This window comes from Pezoporus occidentalis, unplaced genomic scaffold (assembly GCF_034315485.1).
Source record: "Pezoporus occidentalis ecotype Australia unplaced genomic scaffold, CSIRO_AGI_Poc_V1 ctg20, whole genome shotgun sequence".
Lineage (NCBI taxonomy): Eukaryota > Metazoa > Chordata > Aves > Psittaciformes > Psittacidae > Pezoporus > Pezoporus occidentalis.
In genome coordinates, this window is record NW_026913856.1 from 7,946,688 (window position 1) to 7,969,677 (window position 22,990).

Below are 22,990 nucleotides of genomic sequence, written 5' to 3' on the forward strand. Positions count from 1 at the left end.
CACCACCTCTTCACCCAGCACAGCTGGAGCAGGGGGCAGACAGATGTGCAGAGCCCATCTCCAGCACTGTGATGTGCCCTGTGAGACAGCCCCCTGCCCCCAAGAATTCCTCACTGAAGTGGAGGAGCGGTGACAGTGACAGATGCAGGAAGTAATCCCCGGTCTCTCTGCTCCCTGGCTCGAGGCCTAATCGCTGCACTCCAGTGCTGCTGCTATTTGTAAAACGTCTCAAGATGCTCCTCGGTGGAGGGCATTGCTGATAGGAAAGAGCACGTGAATGCTAATGGAGGAGGCTGTTAATGGGGTGGACTTGCGGTTGACTGCAGCTTGGAAACTGGCCTCAAGGGGAAATGTGCTCAGCGTGCATTTGTGAGCTCTGCTTCTCCATTGTGTTTTAATTCAGCTCCTGGAACGGAGCTCGGTTGCCCACTGTGTCCGGTAGGAGCTGGGCTGTGTTGAGCTGACCAGACTGCTTCCTTCCCATCCATCCCAGTCTCTGCTATTCCCATCTTGAGTTAAACATCTCCACACATCACACTCCTGCGCCGCAAACTCCTCTTTTGCTTCACCAATCGCCCTGCAACCAGTTCTCCCGCATCAGGAAGCGACCTCACTGAGCCCAAGTATCTGCTGAAGTCTTGATCGATCTATTCTCCTTCTTCCTGTCGCTTTTAGACCACATTTTCACCCAGCCTCCTCATCCCAAAGTGCACCCTGGCTGCGTATATCCCTTTGGGTTTCAGCTGGGCAGCAGACACGGATCCGGAGAGGACGGAGTCAGTTTGCTGTTCCCATAAAGGGACCGGTGAAAGCGGTCCGTGATCCAGGCAGCCTGCTGGAGCCATGCTGAGGGAGACAGGGAATGCTGCTCTTAAGAACACCCGGTAGGTGGGCTGGGGGTAACGGGTAGCTCCGTGAGTGCTTCCAGGCAGCGCCGCACCGGCTGCAGCGTGGCGGCACTTTAGCTGGATGCGGGCAGGATCGGTGCCAGGCATGTCCTGCTCTGCGCAGCATCAGCCCACGAGGGCCAAGAGAAACAGCGCATCCCTTCCTAGAAATGCGCTCTGGAGCTTAAAAGATGCACCTAATTGAAAAACTGTACTGGGGTTGTACCAGGGGATAAAAGGGGAAAGCTGGGCTGAGATTAACCTGGAGCTCAGCGAGCTGAGAAGCACAGAAGCCACGGCCAGGTCCCTAAGCCAATTCCCAGCCACAGCCTCCCAGATCCATGCCGGGCAGGGAGGTGGTTTTCTCTGGATGCAGGTCTGGCAGGAGAGCCCGGCACACTCCGGTTTTGTGCTTCAGGTATGTGCTCCCTTCCTGCTTCGCTTCCTACTCCCTGTCACAGCAGCTCCTGCCTCGCTCGTGGGGCTGCTGACACAGCCCGATGGATTCTCTTTGGGGGTGTTTTCCAGCACAGTTCCTGCTGGTTTTCGCTCTCCCGGTCCTGCCAAGAGCCTGTGCTTGGGAAATGCTGGAGCTGCTCCAGTTTCCCCACAGCCTGCATCTTCAGCTGCTTCCTCGTGACATCCTCCTCCCTTCCCACGCCTGGCAGCCCCTCCGGGTACCACTTGCCTGTCCTGGATGGCAGTGGAGCTCCGTGCAGGGTTGGGAGGGAGTTCCTTTGCCTCTCCCAGCACCCACTGCCTTGTTGTCACCTCTGGTTTCCACAAGGCCTATCAGTGGCCCTGCAGCCCCCTTTTCAGGGTGATTTCTAAGCCAGGATGGGACTGGAAAACACCCAGTGCAGAAGTGGGGAGCAGTGGCCTCATTGTGCTGTTAGCAGGCAGCCAGGCTGACGTGTCACCTGCGTGAGCAGACCCTGGGACTCTGTGACCCAGAAAGCCTCTTCCCCTCCTTCCTTTCTAACACAAGCCCAGCTGGTGTGTGCAGGAGCAGCTCCTTTGGAGGCAGCCAACAGAGCAGCTCCGGTGCTCTCCAGCCAAAGCTTGTCTTGAGGCCAGTGTTTGCAAAACACATCCCTCTCCCTGTGGTTCTGCTGGCGTCTGGGAAGCCGTGAGCTCACTCCTCCCCTTTCAGTGAAGTCGCGAGCTGCCCTCCATCCTCACCCCATCACCACTGCTTCAGCCTCATACACCAGGGCAGGAAGGGACTTGTGGGCTGGGAAGCACTGACCCTGGGAGAAGAACTGGGAGCCAGTCACCAAAGGACAGTGCGGGGCTGGAGGGACAAGCCTTGCCCAGAGTGAAGGTGGCTCCATACTGACCCTCCAAGGAAGCTTTATGAACCCATCCTCTTCCTCCTTGTGGCCAGCTGGCTCTTGGTGGTGTTTGGCCGGTGACCCCAATCACCTGGGTTGGATGTGAATCAGAGGCAGCAATCACCTGGTAAGGATGTGAATCAGAGGCAGGGCTGTCTACCATAGAAAGGGGATGTCTGACCCATTGTGCTGCGCCTGTACTTGTGGCTCGGATCTGCTTGGTGCTGGTCGACTGCTAGCAAACAGGGCTCCATAGTGGGGGGGCCCTGGGCCACAGCTTGTCACCTTGAGGTGTCCAAACCTCATGTTATGTACATGCGCAAGGGTGTCTTTGCTTCCCAGCCCATGGAGAGGACAGGAAGGGGTGTGTGATGCTGTGCTTGTGCCTATCCGTGTCACCACACTGTGTTGCAGCCCGCAGAGCTAACCACAGTTATTTTAGCGGGCTGATGTTTGTGTTTACGTCCCCTGCTGCAGCAAGACATCACTTTTGGTTGCTAATGGTTTCAGCAACAACTGCTCCTCCAGGTCAGGCTAATTCCAGCCCTCCTGTGTTTTGGAGCCTTTTGTTCTCACCCAAAAGTAGTAAACAGGTTAGTTTGGAGAGAGGCATCGAAATAGCTCATATGGAGGGGAGATTTCTGCTACTCAGACTGGATTTGTGCTGGTGGTGAGGGGTCCCTGGCCCCATGGGATGCTGCATGCTGTTGGGATGGGATTTGGGAAGATCAGGCTTGCCAGGCTCTGTCTTGGACTTTGTCCTTTAGCTGTTTGCAGCAGAACAGGCAAAACAAAGCAACACTTAAACCAATTTGTTTTCTGGGGCCGAACTGGAGCCTCAGGTTGCAAGCATCTCTGCATCTAGGATCTGGGGCTGCACCCTTTCCCCTGTGCTGGTTGCCCAGCTCTCCACGCTGAAGCTTTGCAATACTCAGTCACTTGGTGAATCAGAGGAGCCAGACGAGGAAGGAAATCAGCCCTTTCCCTCTGTGTGTTTTCCACTGAACATAACAGGACCAGACCAGCAGAAACTAGAGCAAAACCACCCGCTTCCCCTCCCTGCTCCCCTCTATGCCCATCCCAGCAGGGCTTGTTCTCATCCATGATGCTCTGATCTCGCCGGAGACCTCCCAAGCTCCTGGGATCAGTTTGCTGCGATCTCCGGGTGAAGTTCAAAGCTTTCCCCTCGGTTCCTGTGCCCTCAGGCTCTGGGTGTTTAATGCGCGCTGGCATTCCCCGCACGCCGGCGCCCTGGATGTGAACCGCTGCTTTTCAGCTCTGTCTCAGGGCCGGGCCTCGCCTCTTAATTGCGGAGGAGGTGAACATGAAAAAGCCTCTGGCTCCTTTTAATGCAGGCAAAGGCGGCTGCTCCGGAGGCAGAGCCTTTGCCCGGGCATCCTCGCAGCGGGGTGGTACCCAACCCCTTGAGAAGCCCTGATGCTGGTTCCACTGCTGGGCTGGCTGGGGATGGAAGGTTGGACAGGAAGGGGGACAGGCACTTTCTGGAAGCTGGAGGAGGTGGGGATGCTCCTGGAGGCTGCAGCATCGCTCCTCTCTTGACATTAGGATCTCAGGGATGCCAGAGCTGGGCACCCTCGCACCAAACTGGCACTTGCCTTTCTAAGCACTTAGTTGCCCCTCTGACTGTTTGTAGGGATGCTCAGTGGTCCAGGCAGTTCAGTTGCAGGGAAGAGGCACTCCTGCTCCTCCTTTTCTTGGCACCAGGCTGGTTTGTGCAGTGGGGTGAGAGTAAAGCAGCGTTTCCTCATCACCCAAGGGCTTTGCTGGGCTTGGATGGGGCTGGAGCAGGGGATGGATGGGAGGAGCCGGGGCTCTGCTAACCTGATTAACCAGGTTAGAAACCAACCTTACCCCAAGCTGTCTCACTGCAACCTGCTCCTGCCTCACTGGTCCTGAGTGGGAACCCCCCACCCAGCCTCACACTCCTGCATCCCAGAGCAGCTGGATGCTGTGGGAGGTGGGATGCAACGGTGGGCATCGTGCTTCCAGCTCCCAGGACCGGGTAAGTGTCATCCCCTCGGAGCACAATGGCTGGTTATGGTCCCACTCCTCTTCCCCGTGCATCCCCAACCCCACATGTTGGGTGAGCATCCCGCATCCATGCCTGAGCAGCGCGGCCACCGCTCAGTGATGCTTGTGATGAGTGTCTGGGGGTTTTTGGAGCGTGAACTCATCGGGAAAGCAAATACTCCTTGGCCTGATGCCGACACGGGAGCGACGCTGAAGCCATCAGCCACCAGCAATCCTGCTGGAATGCTGGCGGGGTGGGTTTCTCTATCTAAGCATCTCTCTCAGTGCCGTGGTGCGGATGCAGGGCTAAGAGCCAGTGGCATGGGGAAGGGGCTGCTTTGTCATGCAAGGGCTTAGCTATGGGGTCTGGTCCAAGAGGAGACCTCTTGTGCCATGGGGCTGGGTCTCCCCAGCACAACCCTCCTCCAACCCTGAGCGGATGGGGATGGCTGGTTTTGGTAGTGCCGAAAACTGGAGAATTCACCTCAAAACAGTTTTATTGATGCTTGGGCTATAGTTGCAAAGTGGGAGGCCCACGGTGGGGGTCTACTCCCAGCCCTGAGGCAGCTCCTTGGCCAAAGGGGTGCCAAGGCTCAGTGTGATTGTGGGGAGCTGATAAAGGAAGCAGAATTAAGCCCAGCAATGGTAAGCTCCCACTTCCTCTTGCTGGCTGTGGCTGGGCAACCTCAGGCTGCTTGGAAAGGTGAAGTGAAGCTGTGGTGTAGGTTGGGCAGGGGGAGCAGAGGGTTTGCTTGGCTCTATGCGGGCCACAGGGCTTGGAAGAACCGAAATGAGTGGCTGACCCTCATCCCAAGGAGCTTTTCCCAGCAGCTGCGTGCAGGAGGATGAAGATTTCCCATTAAAGGTGGTTTTGCTCAGAATGGGTTTCAACATCACTTTCATGATGTCCCACAATGGGAATTACCCACTTGAAAGCTCTTGGAGCATCAGTGATGTCCAAATAGAGCAGGATGGAGCTCTCATTGTCAGTGCATCCCCAATTGGTGCCCATTGCTCTGGCTCGTCCCCAGGGGATGCAATGCCACAGACCAGCATCCTCTGCGCCAGTTACCTTCACAAATAACAGCCTGATTCCTTCATTCACCACCTTCTCACCTGCAGATGTTTGCAGCATTGATCCCAGGAGCAGAGAAGCCAGGATAGGACCAAAAAGTTCCTCCCAAAACTCAGTGGCTGAGATTGACTCACTGAGTTGCTGTGACATCACGGGTGGTTTTGCTGCCGTGCACTCATGCTTCCTGTTCTACCCAGGCACCTATAGATGTATACATATACATATGCACACACACACAGAGGTGCATGCTTTCAGTGAGCAACCCAGTTCACTCCTTCCTCCCAGCATCACTTCCTGTATCTCTCTTGCAGCTCCAGCAGCGAGGACCAGCGGTGGGGCTGGAGAGCTGGGTCCTGCTGAGAGGATGAAAACATGGGGCTCAAGTTATCCTGCCTCAAAGGTAGGTTTGGGAAGATGCTGGGGTCACTCCTGCTCCATGAAGGCATCTGGGGATGGTTATGCAAGGAGGAGCTTTAAGTGGGCAGGACTGGTGTGTTTTAGTGTGCTGGTGGCATTTAAGGAGTCCCATGAGTGACATGATGCTCAGGCATCACCCCGATGTCCCAGTCCACTATCCCAGCCCTGTAACAATATAAAGGCCTGGTCCTGTGCTCCATCCTGCATCTTCTACCCTGGAGCATCCTTGGGCTGATGGCATCCCACAATGGGTTTCCCTAGAGGTGGGAAAAAGGCAGCATGGATGGGATGCTCTGGGTATGGATGCAATGCTCGAGCCTGGAGCATCCTTCATTGCTCCACTCTCCCCAGGGATATTCCACCCCAGGAGCTTTCTACCCATCTGCTTTTCCCCTAACTTTAATTCTCTTAATGGAGTTAGGCTGGGGATGGCAGAAGTGATGTCTGCAGAGAGAGGGAAGTGGGAGCTTTTAATGATCCCGGCCTCGCTGCACTGGGTGAGCAGGGTAAAGGCTGGATATTGTATCTCCCATTAGCGCTGCATCCCAGTGCTGACCCCTGAGCCTCTCGTATTAATCATCCTTTGGGTAGTTAGGGAGGGGAGCTAATGAGCATCCCTCTCTAAGGAACAGAGCTGCTTCTTCCCAAGCTCAAACCCCATGTGTGATGCTGGCTGTGGTAGGATGCACTGCCCAAAAAGGAGCTCTGCACCCATTCACACTCTCCCTGCGTTGAGGATGCTGCCACTTGAGGTTAAGGGATTTGGGGGTCCCACAGACCCTCCCTCAGCCCAATATGAGGTGACTGAAGAGGGAAAAATGAGGCATCCAGGGAGTCCCTGTCCAAATCCCCAAATCCAGGGCAGAGCCTCAAAACATCCCCCTGTGCCTCCAGGTCCCTCTGGTGAGCTTGGAGTCTGCAGTAAGAGACAAGACACCCCCCTTTTCCAGCTGCCTTATGTAAGGCAGGCCTTTATCCTTAATTAAAAAGAGATTTAAAATATCAGTGTCTGTCCCCTCCGGGCATTTTCCTGCTTGGGAAGAGCTGAAACCTCCCCGGCCGCTGCCTGCACCGCACGGGGCTTTTCTCATGATTAAAAAGGCAGATTAAAGTGATCCTTTACCCAGGGGCAGGAGATCGGGGTGGGGGCTGGCTGCTGTATTCACCTCTATGGGGCACCCCAAAGCCAGGAGGTTTGGTGGGTTCTCTAGTGGCTCGTAAGGGGGTTGAGCCATGGAGATAGGGAGGGAGGTGAGGGAACAGCATCCCCTACACATGATTTTCCCCCTTGGTTGCCCCTTCAGGCTTGAAGATGTGTGTGAGCAGCGGGAATGACAGCGACGAGGCAGGAGCAGCATCTCCAGGAGAGAAGCACTTGCATGTGCCCTCCATCATCGTCACGCCACCAACACCGACGGGGACCATGCTGGCCCGAGAGGCACGGCGGGGCGGGGGGGCACCATCGTGCAGCCAGTGCTGACCATGAGCATCCTGGGGATACAATCCCCGCTCCACAGGGATGCACGTTGTCCAGGGCCAGCTCCTTAGGGACACACGGGGCTCCCATCGCATGGGTGAGTTTGGACACCGGTGACTGGGGTTTGTCTCTTCTAAAAGCACAGGGAAGGGGATGGCACCGTGCGGGGCCACCCTGGTGAATAAAGCCCCCCCGAGGCTCCGCACCCGCAAAACCACCCCTTGTCAGCATCACCCCATGCTGCCGGGCAGCACAAAGGGATACTTCCCCCACTCCGTTGTCCAAGTGGATCGAAGGAACCGATTGCAAATGAGCTCGGACATCGCCCGCATCCCGCCCCGGTGGTCCCGCATCCCGGGAGGGAGCCGGGGGCGCTGGTTCCCGGGGAGCGGCGGCACCGGGAGAGGAGGGAGTGTGAAAGCAGATGGAAATCTCGTTCTTTAATGACAGCAGCAGATGGCAAAAGACACGCGAGTGGAGCCGGTTACAGCGCGCCCGGTGGAGCTGCGGCGCCGCGGGGGCTGCTACGTTAACGGGGGGCGGAGGGACACCCCCCCCCCCCCCCCAAACCCCTTCCTGCAGCCCCCGGTGTGGGGCAGCACCGAGATTTAGCCCCATAGCCCAGCCTGCGGGTACCCCCGTGGTGATCCTCACCCCAAGGGCTGGGGTTGGGCCCATGGGTGTCCTAAGGCTGAGCCTAAGGCAGCTGGGGAGGGGGACGGGGGGGAGCTGGCAGCATTTGGGGAGGGGGGGGGGGGGGTTCGGTTTCCATGGCGACCTGCAGGGCAGATGGAGGGAGGAAGGAGGGGATGGATGGAGGGAAGGATGGGGGGAGGAATGGGTGAAGGGATGGGGGGGAGATGGAGGGATGAATGGGGGGGGTAGAGGGGTGTGGATGGATGGTTGAATGGAGGGAGGGAGGGAGGGATGGAGGAATGGTTACATGGAGGAATGGGGGGAAGGATGAGTGGAGGAAGGGAGGGATGGGCAATGTGGTGCATGGACAGAGAGCAAGAAGAGGGCTGATTGCTGTTCTAAGGTGTGGGTGAGTGAACAGAGGATGGATGGATGGGTGGGTGGGAGAGGAAGGAATGGAGGCATGGATGGACGGCTGAAGGCATGGAGGGGTGGGTGCACGGAGGTGGGCATGGAGGGGTGGGTGGGCTGATGACAGGAGGGTGTCTGCACAGGGACACCGGGTCTGATGGAGGCCGGTGGGTGCGCAGGAGGACACCCCTCCCCGTACCCCACGGTAACCGGCCCCACGCGTGTCCCCCCGGGGCGCTGCTCCTCCCGGCCGCCAGGGGGCGGCAGTGGCGGGAGCCGCGCACACGCTCAGAGGATGAGGGCAGGGCCTCTGCAGGCCCCGCAGCGCTCTGGCAACAAGTGCTGAGCGCTGATTGGCCGAGCTCCACCCGGGGCGCGCCGGGATGTCTCTGTGTTAGCCAATCGCCGGCCAACTGACGCCTGGGAGAGACCAATCAGCGTGCTCCGAGCTCCGCCAGGCTCCGCCCCTACGCTAAAACCGCGAAAAGCGGCGGGAGGCGGGAAACGGCGTTTTGTGGGCGGGGTTTCACCGGCGCGTAGCCAATAGGGAGGGCGGGCGCGTAAGGCGGTCAGGTCCTGGTACCAGCGCCGGTTCGGTCCCGATCCCGGTCCCGGTCCCGGTCCCGGTCCCGGTCCCGGTCCCGGTCCCGATCCCGATCCCGATCCCGGTCCCGATCCCGATCCCGATCGCCGTCCCCGCTGCCGCCTCCATGGAGCCGGCCGAGGTGGAGTTCCTGGCCGAGAAGGAGCTGGTGACGATCGTGCCCAACTTCAGCCTTGACCGGATCCATCTCATTGGGGTCTGTGGGGCCGCGGGCAGGGGCTGTGGGGCTGGAGGCAGGGCCGTGGGGCTGGTTGGGGAGGGGGGGATTGGGGGCTGAGGGGCTTGAGGACAGGACTTGGGGGGGGGAGCTTGGGGCAGGGTTTGGGGCACTGAGGGACAGGGATTAGGTGTGGGGTAGGGTTTGGGGGGTTGGGACTGAGGGGCAGGAGGTTGGGGACGGGGTTTGGGGTGCTTGGGAGCAGGGAGAGGGGTTGGGGGTCTGCTGTGATGGGCTGGAGGGATTGAGGGTTGGGATGAAGGGCAGAGGGGAGGAGGAGAGGGATGATGCGCTGTGCCCATGTCTCTGGTGGGGGGCAGCATCCCCTGAGCCTTGGCTGAGGGCTGGAGGGTCCCTGGCATCCTTGGGTGCTGAGCTCTGGCACTGGGTGCTCAGCCTGAGCCCAGGGGCTGTGTGTCGAGGGTAGCTGTGGCCAAGGCCACGTTATCAGGTGAGTTCTGCCGTGTGCGAGCCCTTAACCGTTGTCTTTGGTTCATCTTCCAGGGAGATCTGGGCCCTTTCAATCCCGGCTTGCCAGTGGAAGTGCCTGTCTGGCTCGCCATCAACCTGAAACAGAGGCAGAAGTGCCGGGTGATTGCTCCGGAATGGATGGATGTTGGTAAGGATGGGGCGTCGGGGCTGGGCTCCAGTGGGTGCAGTGGAAAGAAGAAGTTCAATGAGAATCTCTGTTTTGCACCATTATAGAATCAAGGGATGGTTTGGGTTGGAAAGGGCCTTAAGATCACCCAGTTCCAACCCCTGCCATGGGCAGAGATGCCTCACACTAGAGCAGGTTACCCCAAGCCCCGTCCATCACTGCCAGGGATGGGGCAGCCCCAGCTTCTCTGGGCACCCTGTGCCAGCGCCTCAGCACCCTCACAGGGAAGAACTACTTTCTTCTATCCAACCTGAACTTCCCCTGTTTCAGTGGGAAGCTTAATTCCACAAACACAAAGTAAGTCTGAGGGAGGATCTGATTTCCCACTGCTGGAATTCTTTATATTGACAGGAGATTTAATCTTCCCTCATGTATTTACCTTCTGTTCCTCTGGTGAGGAGGAAGAACAGATTGAATCCCCAGCCCTGACACTTGCATTCCCCAGTGGTGAATGGGTGTTCTGAGCAGCACTTACAGATCTCACAGAGCTTCGGGAACCTCAGATGACCCTGTGTGAGGAGGGAGACCTAAGAGAGCACGCTTGTGTGTTAATCACCAGCTCATTCACTCCATGAAATGATCTTCATCGGAAATGGGAGGTTCTCACTCTTAAAAGTGAGAATGATGACACCTTCCCTTTTGTAGTCCCAAGGGAAACTGAGAAGCAGGAGAAGTAAACACTCAACGGAGCTGCAGAAAGAGGGAGACTTGCATTAAGTGCTCCTGCTGTATTCATTCAGGGGCAGAAACACTCATTACTGACAGTGCCTTGTGGCTGTGGGGAACACCTCCTGACAGGCTTGGGGATGGGGCTGAGGTAGATCCAGCCTTCCGGCATGGTGTGCGCTACGCGCAGCTTCAACATCCATGTCAGCATCCCTGTGTGCTTCATTCCAGAAGCCTTTTCCTGTCCTCGGAGTCCTGCAGAAACAGCACATGGGGTTTTCTTGATGGGGGTAAAAACGAGCGTCGAAGCTGTGTCAGTGCCTGACCGTTCCTGCTTGCATTGGTAGGGAAACTGGAGGAAATCCGGGACCAGGAGCGCAAAGAGGACACCTTCACTCGGATGCCCAGCCCCTACTACATGGAGCTCACAAAGCTGCTGTTGAACTAGTGAGTGGGAAACGTCTTGTCACGGTTTCCACCCGAGCACACGCTCAGCACAGGCTTTGGTTGGCAGCAGCCCCGGAGGGCGATGGGGAAGTGAGAGTTAATGGGGTTTCATTCCATGATGTGCCAAGATCTCGCTGCAGCAGTTCTCTCCCGTGGTAACTTTGCGCCTCATGGATTTGCTTGTTCCCTGGCCTGATAATTGGGGCTGTGCCGCGCTATTGAGCGGCAGCTGAGCGTAGAGGCCTTGAGGATCAGCAACACGTTCCATGGCTGCAATCTGTTCGGCAGCCTAAAGCCCACAGGCTTCTTTGCTTGGCTCTCCTGCAGGAGGAAAGCTCCTCTTTTCCTCAGCCTCAGAAGCAGGAGACCGAGGGCTGTTCAGAGCCTGCACTCCTGCCTGCTGAGGCATTTCACTTGTGAAATGTGCTGGCTCGTGTTCGCTCAGCGCAGGCTCTTCTGACTTTAAGCCCTCGATTATGGCAGGGTGGTCATTTAAGCACTGGCTTTTCCTCTGGAGATGACACTCTTGGCACGCAGCTCCTTCACTCACGCTACAATAACCCTGACAGCTCTGCCCGTGCGAATTGAGCTGATCTCTCAAGGTCCTTATGGCGGCGCTGAATTGCCTCGGTGGGAGGATGTGGCACAACTCGTAGAGCCCTTTCAACTTAATACTTTCTGATAGAGCCACAAGAGCACAGAGCTGGGGCTCTAATCACAGCTGAGCCCTTCCAATTCCCTGGCTGCTGGTGACTTTGGCCGGGTTATTGGTCCTCCTTGCACCTCGTACCAGCTGGGCAATTAAAGAGCAGAAGGATTTTAGCGAGAACCAGATGCTGCGTTAGAGCTGAGCATTCCCGGGTAAATAAACCATCCCAGAAATCCCAGCAGCAGAAGCACCAGGCTGGATTTGAGTGTTGACTTGCAGGGTGGTGTGTTCCCCCCCCCACACACACCCCATAGCAAACTGTTCTGCTTATGCCTTAGAGGGCTGAAGAGCTGCCAACGTTTCTTATACTGGTGACATAACATACGAGTCCCTCGCCTGTTCTGATGCTTTCCCTCCCTTCCTTTAGTGCCTCAGACAACATCCCCAAGGCCGACGAGATCCGCACGCTGGTGAAGGATACCTGGGACACCCGGATAGCCAAGCTGCGGCTGTCTGCAGACAGCTTCGTCAGGCAGCAGGAGGTTCATGCCAAGGTGCGGCGGGGACGCGCGGCGAAGGCTTTGCCAAGCGCGGTGCTTGGGAGCGTTCCAGATGCCGTGCGATTGTGTGGGCTTGTGACTGATGAGAGCTGCTCCTGGAAACGCTGGTTGGGGCATGTTTTTCCTTTTCCCTGGGCTGTGGGTACGGCAGTTGGGAGCTCAAGCCATATGCTGAAACCTCGCTTTATGGGCTGGTTGCAGCTCCCGGTGCCGTATGGAAACGGTGCTCTTGTACCTCGTGTGCTCGTGTTTGATGGGTTGGGGGGTGGCAGCTGGGAATAACCCAAGTAACCAAAGGCAAAGCATGGGCTGTGGAGCTGCTTTCTAGTTCCTCATCCTCCCTTGTTGTCACAGATACCACTATTCTTCTCTTCTAGCTGGACAATTTAACCTTGATGGAGATCAACACAACCAGTACTTTCCTCACACAAGCCTTAGATCACATGTACAAGCTCCGGACTAACCTTCAGCCTGGCGAGGCTGCCCATTCCCAGGATTTCTGAGGTACCAGCCAAGCCAGCCCCAAAACCCTACAGGAGAGGGCAGAGGAAGGGAGCAGGCTCCACATCTTGCCCCTGGTCCTTCATCTGGCCAAGCCTCCATCTCCCTATGCACATCCAAAGCCACCCATCTCCATACAGCACCTCCTCAGCAGCCTAAGCCCTCTCTTTGCAGGCAGCCTTCCAGCCAGCTGGGAATGGCTCCAGAGCTGCCGATGGAACGGGAGCATCCCTGCACGGGAGCTCCTCACTTCAGAGGTGGGCCTCTTGGGGTGAAGAGATCTGCTTTAATGCAGGTGGTGGCTTGCCAACGCTACCCTGCTGCTTGCCTAATGGGGCCGGGCGGATCTCTGCGCCCTCAAGAGTGGATGTACTTCATAGAGGGAACTTCTGAGGGCAGCACAGGCCACACACTGGCTTGAAAGCAGTAAATTTCCAGGCGTTGCTTTGCCATGGATCTTTCTCAGAGCCTTGGAAAGGGAAACTGATGTGCGGGCAATGAGAGGTGTCTGCTGGGGAGATCAGCTGGGAAGCAGATCCAGCTGCTCTTTGGAGGAGGACAAAAGAAAAGGGTTTTCCCCTCTCCGTACCAGGCTGTCTTGTAACGTCACATCTGACTTGTTGTTTTAACCTGAAACACTGTGTGTGTGTGTGTGAAAAGAAAAGGAATAAAACCAGTGATTTCACCCGCGTGAATGGCATCATTCTGCACACAGAGCATCCACGGGTTAAACCATGGAAAAACCCACGTCTCTGCTCCTTTGGCTCCAGCCCCATTCCCCCTGCAGCAGACCGACAGGCAAGGGCAGGATCCTCCCTGGCGTCGGGCTGTGTTGATGGCAGATGTAATTATTCCGGACGAAGGGGAAATGCCGGCTCCAACCCAAAGGGTGGCGAGCGCTGCCCTTCCCCGAGCATCTGGGCAGCTCCTGCCTGCCATCTGTGCCCTGCCTGCAGCCAGGGCTGCCAGCAAAGGGCTATGATGACAAGGTGAGGATGCTCAGAGCTTCCCCGTAGTGTGTATGTGAGCGAGGGAGAAAGAATCCTTTTGCCGTTGTTGTGGAAGAGTTTATTTTCTTTGTTTCTTTTGGATGTTTTCAGAAATTACAGCAATATATTCATAAATACCTAATTACTACATTCAACAAATAATATATTACATTACAATTAAGTCAAACAAGTACACTTAGAAACATGTTTAGGGGTTGTTTCTTTTTTTTTTTTTTCCTCCTTTTTTGGGTTTTTGTTTTCTTTCACAGCATCTAAACTGCCCCCAGCGGGCTCTGCCTTGCCTTTCCCTCCTCGCAGCCCTCCTGGGCTCTGGCACATCTGCTTGAGATCAATTCTGCATAGGGTAGGTACAAACACGACCGCTCACCATGGCCCTGGGGGAGTAATACTGAGGAACTGCTCCAAAAAACGTGATTTTTGGGCTGGTAAATGGGGGGGAAAAGCCTCAGTATGGGAGCTGCTACGAATACAGGAGCTGCTGTGAAGTGATACTACAGCCCAGCCAGGCTCCTCCACCGCAGCGCAGTGGAGGAGAGGGATAAATCGCTGATGATTTCCCATCCCTGGCTTCCTCCCCATCACAGCGCAGGGGAAAGGGAAGAAGCGAGTCGAGCAGCAGCGTTATTTTGCTGTGTTAAAATTCATTGTGAAGCCCGGAGTTGGCAGCAGCGAGGCCAGAGGCTGGCGACGCAATCGGGGGTTTAAGAAAGATTAAACTAATTTCTGTCACAAGGGCTTTTTGCTTTTTAATCTCGCACAGCTTTCTTTTATTTGGTGAAGCCAATGGCAGACCAGGGAGCAGGGAGAGGGGAATAAAAGCGGGGGGTGTTTTAATGCTTTCTTTGCGAGTGCAACAAGGGAATTTAAAGCAGAAAGCAGAGGTCACCTTTTCCCGTAGACGTGAGCTTGTCTCGTGGTGAATTAAGAGAAAAATAATAAATAACTATTATTATATCTTACAAAAAAAGCCTCCCTGGGGAGCTGGGGCATGCGATGATGAGCAAGTGGCTGCAAATGGTGACAAGGCTGAACCTGCTGCCCCAGCCTGAGGAGGTTGGTGGTGCCACCAACACCATGGCAAGCCATAAGCCCCTATGGGCAAACCCCATCTCCCCATGGCCAAACTGCCTACTGATTGTCTTGGTGTTCTGGGGGGGATAAAGACACCCCAGTATCACCTATCCCCAACAATCCTCTTGGCGCAATTGATTTGTGTTATTGGTTTGATAAATGGAGCCTGCACCCGGAGCTGTGATACCCACAATGGAGCTATGACCAGAAACAGACCCAGGAAACAAAGAAAATGGGTAAAAAGACAAAGAAGCTAACAAAAAAAGGTAAAAATATCCCCAAAATCAGGTGGGAGAAGGCATTGGAAGGGCTCAGCTCAGATTCCAGAGGGACAGAACCTGCCCCCACTGGAAAAGGTGATTTGTTTTGCCTGCTTTTTAAATGCTTTTAAAACACTTCAGCATCTTTTCTGTCCTGACCAGCAGCAGTACAAACACTAAAAGCGGTTCAATCCTTTTGCCAAAATAGAAAGATAATAAAAAGGGGCAAGGAAAAAAGCAAAAAGGGAAAAAAAAAAGGCAAAAACATTAAAAAAAAAAAAAACAAAAAGGCAAGCTTTTTATAACAATAATTAAAGTAATAAAAACATACAAAACTTTTCTTTAATATATATACACAGTATGAGGCTGAAGCACCTTTTTCCTCGGCTTCTAAACTCGGGGTGGGGGGGTGATGGCTCGGACAAGGTTTAACCCCACCTCGGTGCCCCATTCCCCACCAAACAGGAACAAAAAGGTACCTTCAACCAGTTTATTGACTTTATTGTTTTATAGCCAAGTGCATTTCCAATGGGAAGCCCCAGGAAAGGGGGGGCTCTGGGGAATGGGAGGGGGCCATTCCGCACCCGGCCCCACAGGGCTCCTCCGGCTTTAGTGTTGTCGGTGGAGTCTTGGAATTGTCATTTAGAAAAAGGAAACAACAAAAAATGAGCGCTATAAAGTGTGGGGTGGGTGGAAAAATAAAGGGGGGGGGGGCTGCAGAGCCCTGGCCCCCAAGAGGAGAGCCCGGTTCTTGCAGAGGGCAAGGGATGGGATGGGATCTGCTCTGCATCGGGTGGGCTCCCCGTGCTCCTTTGCATCATGCATGGCACATTCTCCATTTTAGTTCTTTTTTTTTTATTATTGTTCTTTTTTTTTTATTTTTTTTTATTTTTTCTTTTTTTTTTTTTAGCTTCAAACCTCCCAGTGAAAAATATTAAATATTCAAGGTAATAAAATAGATTATTATTTCTAGACTATATGTTCGGTTTATCCCCAAAGGAGCGTCACCTGGGATACCCCTTGAAATAACCCCTAGACCACTGCATTGCAGGCAAGGCAAGGCACTTCCGCAGGTGATCCAGCTCGGCTTGCAGGCGCTCGCGCTCCGAGACCATCTTCTGCTTCTGGGTCCTTAATTCCTGCAGGAATTAAGGAGAAGGAGTCAGGGCAGGAAGGCACGGGAATGGGATTATTCATGGGGTGCTGGGCTCACCTGGCTGCCCCATGGGGATGCGGGGTGCCTGTATGCGGATGCTGGGTACCTGTATGAGGATGCTGGGTGCCTGCATGGGGATGCTGGGTGCCTGTATGAGGATGCTGGGTGCCTGTATGAGGATGCTGGGCCCCTGTATGGGGATGCTGGGTACCTGCATGGGGATGCTGGGTGCCTGTATGGGGATGCAGGGTGCCTGTATGAGGATGCTGGGCTCCTGTATGGGGATGCTGGGTACCTGCATGGGGATGCTGGGTGCCTGTATGGGGATGATGGGTGCCTGTATGGGGATGCTGGGTGCCTGCATGGGGATGCTGGGTGCCTGCATGGGGATGCTGGGTGCCTGTATGAGGATGCTGGGTGACTGCATGGGGATGCTGGGTGCCTGCATGGGGATGCTGGGTGCCTGTATGGGGATGCTGGGTGCCTGCATGGGGATGCTGGGTGCCTGTATGAGGATGCTGGGTGCCTGTATGAGGATGCTGGGTGCCTGCATGGGGATGCTGGGTGCCTGTAAGGGGATGCTGGGTGCCTGTATGGGGATGCTGGGTGCCTGCATCGGGATGCTGGGTGCCTGTATGAGGATGCTGGGTGCCTGTATGAGGATGCTGGGTGCCTGCATGGGGATGCTGGGTGCCCGTATGGGGATGCTGGGTGCCTGCATGGGGATGCTGGGTGCCTGTATGGGGATGCTGGGTGCCTGTATGGGGATGCTGGGTGCCTGCATGGGGATGCTGGGTGCCTGTATGAGGATGCTGGGTGCCTGCATGGGGATGCGGGGTGCCTGTATGAGGATGCTGGGTGCCTGCATGGGGATGCTGGGTGCCTGTATGAGGATGCTGGGTGCCTGCATGGGGATGCTGGGTGCCTGTATGGGGATGCTGGGTGCCCGTATGGGGATGCAGGGTGCCTGTATGGGGATTCATGGTGCCTGTATGAGGATGCTGGGCCCCTGTATGGGGATGCTGGGTGCCTGCATGGGGATGCTGGGCCCCTGTATGGGGATGCTGGGTGCCTGCATGGGGATGCTGGGTGCCTGTATGGGGATGCTGGGTGCCTGTATGGGGATGCTGGGTGCCTGCATCGGGATGCTGGGTGCCTGTATGAGGATGCTGGGTGACTGCATGGGGATGCTGCGTGCCTGCATGGGGATGCTGGGTGCCTGTATGGGGATGCTGGGTGCCTGCATGGGGATGCTGGGTACCTGCATGGGGATGCTGGGTGCCTTTATGGGGATGCTGGGTGCCTGTATGAGGATGCTGGGTACCTGTATGGGGATGCTGGGTGCCTGCATGGGGACGCTGGGTGCCTGTATGTGGATGTAGGGTGCCTGTATGGGGACGCAGGGTGGCTGTATGTGGATGTTGGATGCCTGTATGGGGATGCTGGGTGCCTTTATGAGGATGCTGGGTGCCTGTATGGGGATGCTGGGTGCCTGTATGTGGATGCTGGGTGCCTGCATGCGGACACAGAATGCTGGCACTGGAGGGTACCGCTGTGCTATGGGAGCTCCACTCACCGCCATGCTGTGCGAAAGCTGCTCTGCCGTCAGGCTCAGGCTGTAGTGCTGGGCCTCCAGCCGCCGGCACTGGGTCTGCAGCACTTGGCGCTCCAGGTTTTGTTCTGCAAAGCCCAAAGGACAAGGGGTGAGCGCTGATTCCTCTGGCTCCACGCACAGCACAGGACCAGGGTACCGCGGAGGATGCCTCCAGCATCCCAGAGCATCCCTGGTGCTCACACTGCCCACAGCGAGCCTCTAGGTCCTGCTGGGAGGACACTGGGCAGTGTGAATACATGAATTTTTCACATATACATCAATTTTCAACAGTGCCTCATGTTTTCATGCTGCTCCTGCACTGCTGGGAGCCACCGGTGCTTCCCAGCTTATCCCAGCAGGAGCTGGAGCTGCCTGCTATGGGCGTGGGGTGATTTCACCCAAGTGGAAACTGAGGCACAAAGTGGGGTTTACCCCCTATTCCCATCCCCTACCTTCTATGTGTTCCTGGTAAGCTTCAAAAATTGCCTCGATCCCTTGCCACTTGGGCCTGGGGTACTCTTCCTCCTCTTCTTCCTGTTCATCCTCCTCCTCCTCCTCCTCTTCCTCGGATGCTGAGTCATGGGGCAGCGGGGGCAATGCCCGGTGGGGCAGCGGCCCCTCGGCTGTGCCATTGTGCGAGGGGGCAGCCAGGCGGCTGGAGGCCTGCAGCTCAGGGATGTTGTAGTGGATGGAGGCATCGAGCTTGTGGTTCTGCTCCGCTGTCCCCCCTGTGGGTGTCAAGTGTCAGCTCCAACCCATTTGTGGTATTCCCAACCTGCTCCCTGTGTGTGTGCCCCATCCCACAGCTGCCCTCCACTGAGAAAGATGCTCCCCTCAAGGTATTTATTTTCTTTCTCCCAGGCCCTTTTGGGGGCGGTTGCAGCATCTCCCATGGGTTTTCATCACCCCCTGCACACTGGAATAACTTTGTTTTCCTCACTCACTGAAATGCATGAGTTTGGGGAATGGAGCTGTATTATAGAACCATTGACTTGTCTGAGTTGGAAGGGACCTTAAAGCTCACCCAGCTCCAACCCCTGCCACGGGCAGGGACCCCTTCCACTAGAGCAGCTTGCTCCAAGCCCCTGTGTCCAACCTGGCCTTGAACACTGCCAGGGATGGGGCAGCCACAGCTTCTCTGGGCACCCTGTGCCAGAGCCTCAGCACCCTCACAGGGAAGAGCTTCTGCCTAAGAGCTCATCTCAGTCTCCCCTCTGGCAGGTTAAAGCCATTCCCCTTGGCCTGTCCCTAGTATAAAGTCCCCCTCCAGCTTCCCTGCAGGCCCCCTTCAGGCACTGGAAGCACACTGTCCTGCTGGGATCCCATTGCCTTATCTCTAGCTTCATCAGTGAGCTGCAGGGATGCTCCAGCAATGAGGTTCCCAGTGGATTTTGTGCCCTCAGTGGTGCCGAACCCCGGGGGGGGGGGGGACACACACAAAGCAGATCTCCCACCCCACATGGACGTCACCCTAGTGGTACCCAACCAGCTCCCCGCATCCCTGCCCTTACCTTTGTGCTTCTGCAACGCCTTCTGAGTGGACTGCAGCACGGATTCATGGAACTGATGGGCAAACTCCTCAGCAATGAATGGCTCCCAGGGCTTGCTCTTGCCATTCATGCTGTGGGACAGCGGCACCGGGATGTCCTTGGGGAGCGGACCCCTGACGTAGCTGAGGATGCTCAGTCCCTTCTTCCCAGGGTGTGCATCACTCAGCCGTGGCTTCTCTGCCGGCGCAGCACCCATCTCCTTAGCCCTTGGTAGCTCCTGTGGTCTCAGCTGGTCTAACCTGCCCGGCTCTGCTGTCTTCTGCCCCTCCGGCACAGACACGGCAATGCCCACGGGTTTATCCGGATCCAGCAGGAGCGGCGGCACCGGTGGCTCTTTGGGTAGAGAAGGAGCAGTCAGGGCTCCGTGTCCCTCAACAAGGCAAAGCCGTGCCCACAGGGATGCTCCCATCCAGCCCAGACCCAGGGAATAACACCACGGATGCTCACCAGTGGCAGGGCCGCTGGGGCTGTCCCGCGGGGAGCTCTTCACCACCACAGCAGCCGGCGTGGTCTTCTGCTTCATGGCCTGGAGCATCTCCACCAGCTTCTCTTTGTCTGCGGCATGGGAAGCTGAGGTTTAGTGTAGCCTCTGCTCAGCAGAGCAAGATCAAAGACCCAGGTAGGACCCCTCAGCAGCACCCCCCAAACCAGGAAATGGGGACCCCCCCGCCCCCCCAGGCAGTGTTGGTCCCCAGCGTGCACGGGGCATGGCTGTTACCTTTCCTCTTCTCGGCACTGATGTGCGTGAGGTTGAAGATGGTGAGGAAGCGCTTCTTCTCCTCGAAGTTGGGGCTGTTGTTCATCTCGTCGGGGCTGTACCGGGTGGAGAGTGGGAGGCGCGGGGAGGGCGTGCGGCGCTTGTTCTGCACCATGGGAGGCGAGGGGCTCCTCTCCCGCAGCATCCGCCGGCGTTTGCGCCGCTTCTGGCTCAGCAATTCCTCCTTCTGCTGCTGCGTGGTCAGCCCGAAGAGCTGCAGGAACTCCAGCTTCTGGGGCGCCGAGGGGGAGAGCGGAGCAGGGTCACCACTGGGGTGGTACCCAGCCTCATCCCCACTTCCATCCCTGTGCCCATCCTCATCTCCATGCCCATCCTCATCTCCATCCCCATCCTTATCATCGTCCCCATTCCTGTCCCTTTCCACATCCTTCCTGTCTCCATTCCCATCCTCATCTTCATCCCTACCCTTATCCCCACCTCCATTCCTGTGCCCATCCCCATTCCTGTCCCCTTTCCCATTCTCATCCCTGTCCTGATTGCCATCCTCATCTCCATCCTCGCTCCCATCCCCATTCCTGTCCCCATCCCCACCTCCATTTCTGCCCTCTTCCCCTTCCTCATCCCTGTCCCCATCCACATGTGCATTCCCAACTCCACCCTCGTCCTCATCTCCATCCTCATCTTCATCCCCATCCTTGTCCCCACCTACATTCCTGTCTCCATCCTCATCCCTGTCCCCATTGCCATCCTCATCTTCATCCTCATCCCTGTCTCCATTCCTGTCCCCATCCCCACCTCCATCCCCACCCTTATCCCCATCTCCATTCCTGTCTCTATCCCCATCCTCATCCTGATCTTCACCTCCATCTTCATCCCTGTCCCCATCCCCACCTCCACTTCCATCCCCACTCCCATCCCTGTCCCCATCCTCATCCAGAACCCCTGCAGCCAGCTGGGGATGGTGACAGCACCATAGGCCTGGTCACTGATGCCCAAGGAGGGGCTGCCCCACTGGGGGACAGCGGGGACAGGGTACAGCACGTGCCATCAGTACCTCAGAGGACGTGTCCAGCTTCAATGGGGGCTGCTCGGCCACGCAGCGGAGATGGGCCCGCACCTCCTCCTCATCACTGTCATCACAGGAGTCATCCAGATCATAGTAGTAACCTGAGGATGGGGAGGGACTGGTGTGAGACTGGGGAGACCAAGGCATCCTGCTGGGACCCCGGGGAATCTGCTGGGACCATGGGAACACATTGGGAGCCCACCGGTGCTGCGGCAGTACACGATACTGGGTACATACAATGGGTTCCAATGTGGGTCCCACAGGGCAGGGGGTGTAACCTAACAGAACCCTGTCCCCCCTCCATCAGCTGTGGTACCCTGGAGGGCATCACCCACCCCTGTATCCCTGCTCAGCATCGCTCTGGGACAGCTGCTGGGGTGCTCAACAGGCAGGTTAATGGGGTACAGCCAGGGGGATGCTGCGGCTGAGCCTCCCCAAGCCATCCATCTCTTCCTCACCGCTGTTCTTATCCCCGCTCACACATTCCCATTAATATTTAAAGGCTGCTTATTAGCCTCAGTTCATCATTTATTAATTGGGCATGTCTAGAGCAGAGGATTTACCGCGCTGCCCGCCTTTCCGGAGCATTCGCATCGCGGGATGACGGCATTCCCGGGAGACCCACCGGCTGCCCCAACACCACCACCAGGTCCTGGTGCTGGTGTAGGGGGGATCCCCGGCATGATTCCAACCCGGCACCTCACCTTTCTCCCGGGCCTCCCGCCGCCGGCGCTCCTCCAGGTCCAGTTTGCTGACCAGCCTACGGTGCTGCTGCACGAACTCGTCATAGATGTACATGGGGTCCTGGGCGCGGGGCTGGGGGGGTCTGTAGGGCGAGCTGGGCTTGGTGGCATCGGTGAAGGGGGTGGCCGGGGGTCTTTGCTGGCTCAGGATGCTCTGTGTGGACTTCTCCAACTCGGCTAGGAAAGGGGCATGGGTGAAGCTCCCGTGCTCCGCAGCAACAGGCTCCCGTCCTGGAGGGTATTTCTCCAGAGCATCCCTCTTCCTCGTCACCTCCTCCAGCTTATCCGGGCAGAAGACCCTCTCCACCTTCACCAGTGGGATGCCCTGACGGCTGGGCTCGAAGGGGGCCGGGTGGCCATGGAGGGTGTGGGGCTCCGGGAGGCGCCGGGGTGGATCAGGGGGGCTCTCCATCAGCGAGACGGGATTCCAGAGGGATGTGGTGACTGGGTGGTGCTGGGGCTTGGGTGAGATGAGTGGTGGGGGCCCGCCGAAGTGCTGCCCTGGCTCCCGGCTGCTTGGCTCATGGCGGCTGGATCCTGACCTGTGGGGAGAGGAGAGGATGAGAGAGGTGATGGGCTGGTAGTGCTGCTGGAGAGCCAACCACACACCAACACTGAGCTGCTTTTGGGGGGGAAACGTAAGTTAGGGACACCCAAGAGGGGTTTGTGCACTGGGGCTGCCACACACATCCTCCTCCTGCGCCAGCTCCCAGAGGGATGTGGGACAGAGTTACGGCTGTGTGGGTTGAGCAGGGATGCAGCTGCATCCCTGGGATGCTGAGCAAGGGACTGCAGGGCTGCCCACCACGGGGAAGACAAGAGAGCCATTGGGGCCGGCACAGCCCTGCTGTGCAATGGCAGCGCCCTGGTGCAGCCCTGCTCCGACAGCCAGGATGGAGCCAGCCCGTTAGCAGGATAAATATTTCATGTGCCCAAGCTGTGCATTTAACGCTTTTCCGCTCCAGCGCCCTGGACCTCTGTGCAGGGAGCAGTGGGATCAGCTCCGTGCTGCCATCCGGCACCTTGTCACTGCGGGTGGGAAGCATCGCTTGCCCTGCTGGGACTGGTCCTCATCAGCCCCAGGATGGGGATGGGGATAGGGATGGGGATGAGAATGGGGGTGAGGACAAGGATGAGGGTAAGAATGAGGATGGGAAAGGGGGTGGGGACATCCTCATGAGGATGGGCATGAGGATGAGGATAAGGATGCAGTAACCCCATCTGCAGGTGTTTCGGGGTGACCTTGCTCTCT

At 56.9% G+C, this 22,990-nt stretch overlaps 3 protein-coding genes across 5 annotated transcripts in view; 1 reads left to right on the top strand and 2 right to left on the bottom strand.

Annotated features, from left to right (window-relative positions):
- IRF8 (interferon regulatory factor 8) overlaps positions 1-22,990 on the bottom strand; it is a 209,455-nt gene that overhangs the window by 44,551 nt on the left and 141,914 nt on the right. The window lies entirely within an intron of this gene.
- GINS2 (GINS complex subunit 2) lies at positions 8,659-13,223 on the top strand. Its single transcript, XM_062618364.1, has 6 exons — positions 8,659-9,068; positions 9,594-9,708; positions 10,761-10,860; positions 11,937-12,063; positions 12,447-12,573; positions 12,745-13,223. Exons 1-5 carry the CDS (start codon positions 8,979-8,981, stop codon positions 12,570-12,572), a joined length of 558 nt encoding a protein of 185 aa, XP_062474348.1. The 5' UTR covers positions 8,659-8,978; the 3' UTR covers position 12,573; positions 12,745-13,223.
- Positions 13,616-22,990, bottom strand: part of GSE1 (Gse1 coiled-coil protein) — a 100,235-nt gene continuing 90,860 nt past the window's right edge. For 2 of the 3 annotated variants that reach the window (XM_062618361.1, XM_062618359.1), the window contains 8 exons: positions 21,700-22,280; positions 20,984-21,096; positions 19,930-20,200; positions 19,659-19,781; positions 19,173-19,544; positions 18,114-18,389; positions 17,644-17,747; positions 13,616-16,050 (listed from right to left, as the gene is read on the bottom strand). In XM_062618361.1, coding sequence (XP_062474345.1) covers positions 15,916-16,050; positions 17,644-17,747; positions 18,114-18,389; positions 19,173-19,544; positions 19,659-19,781; positions 19,930-20,200; positions 20,984-21,096; positions 21,700-22,280 — 1,975 coding nt within the window. In that variant the 3' untranslated portion in view covers positions 13,616-15,915. The remainder of the gene's footprint in view (positions 16,051-17,643; positions 17,748-18,113; positions 18,390-19,172; positions 19,545-19,658; positions 19,782-19,929; positions 20,201-20,983; positions 21,097-21,699; positions 22,281-22,990) is intronic. The other variant, XM_062618360.1, reaches the window with a different exon arrangement.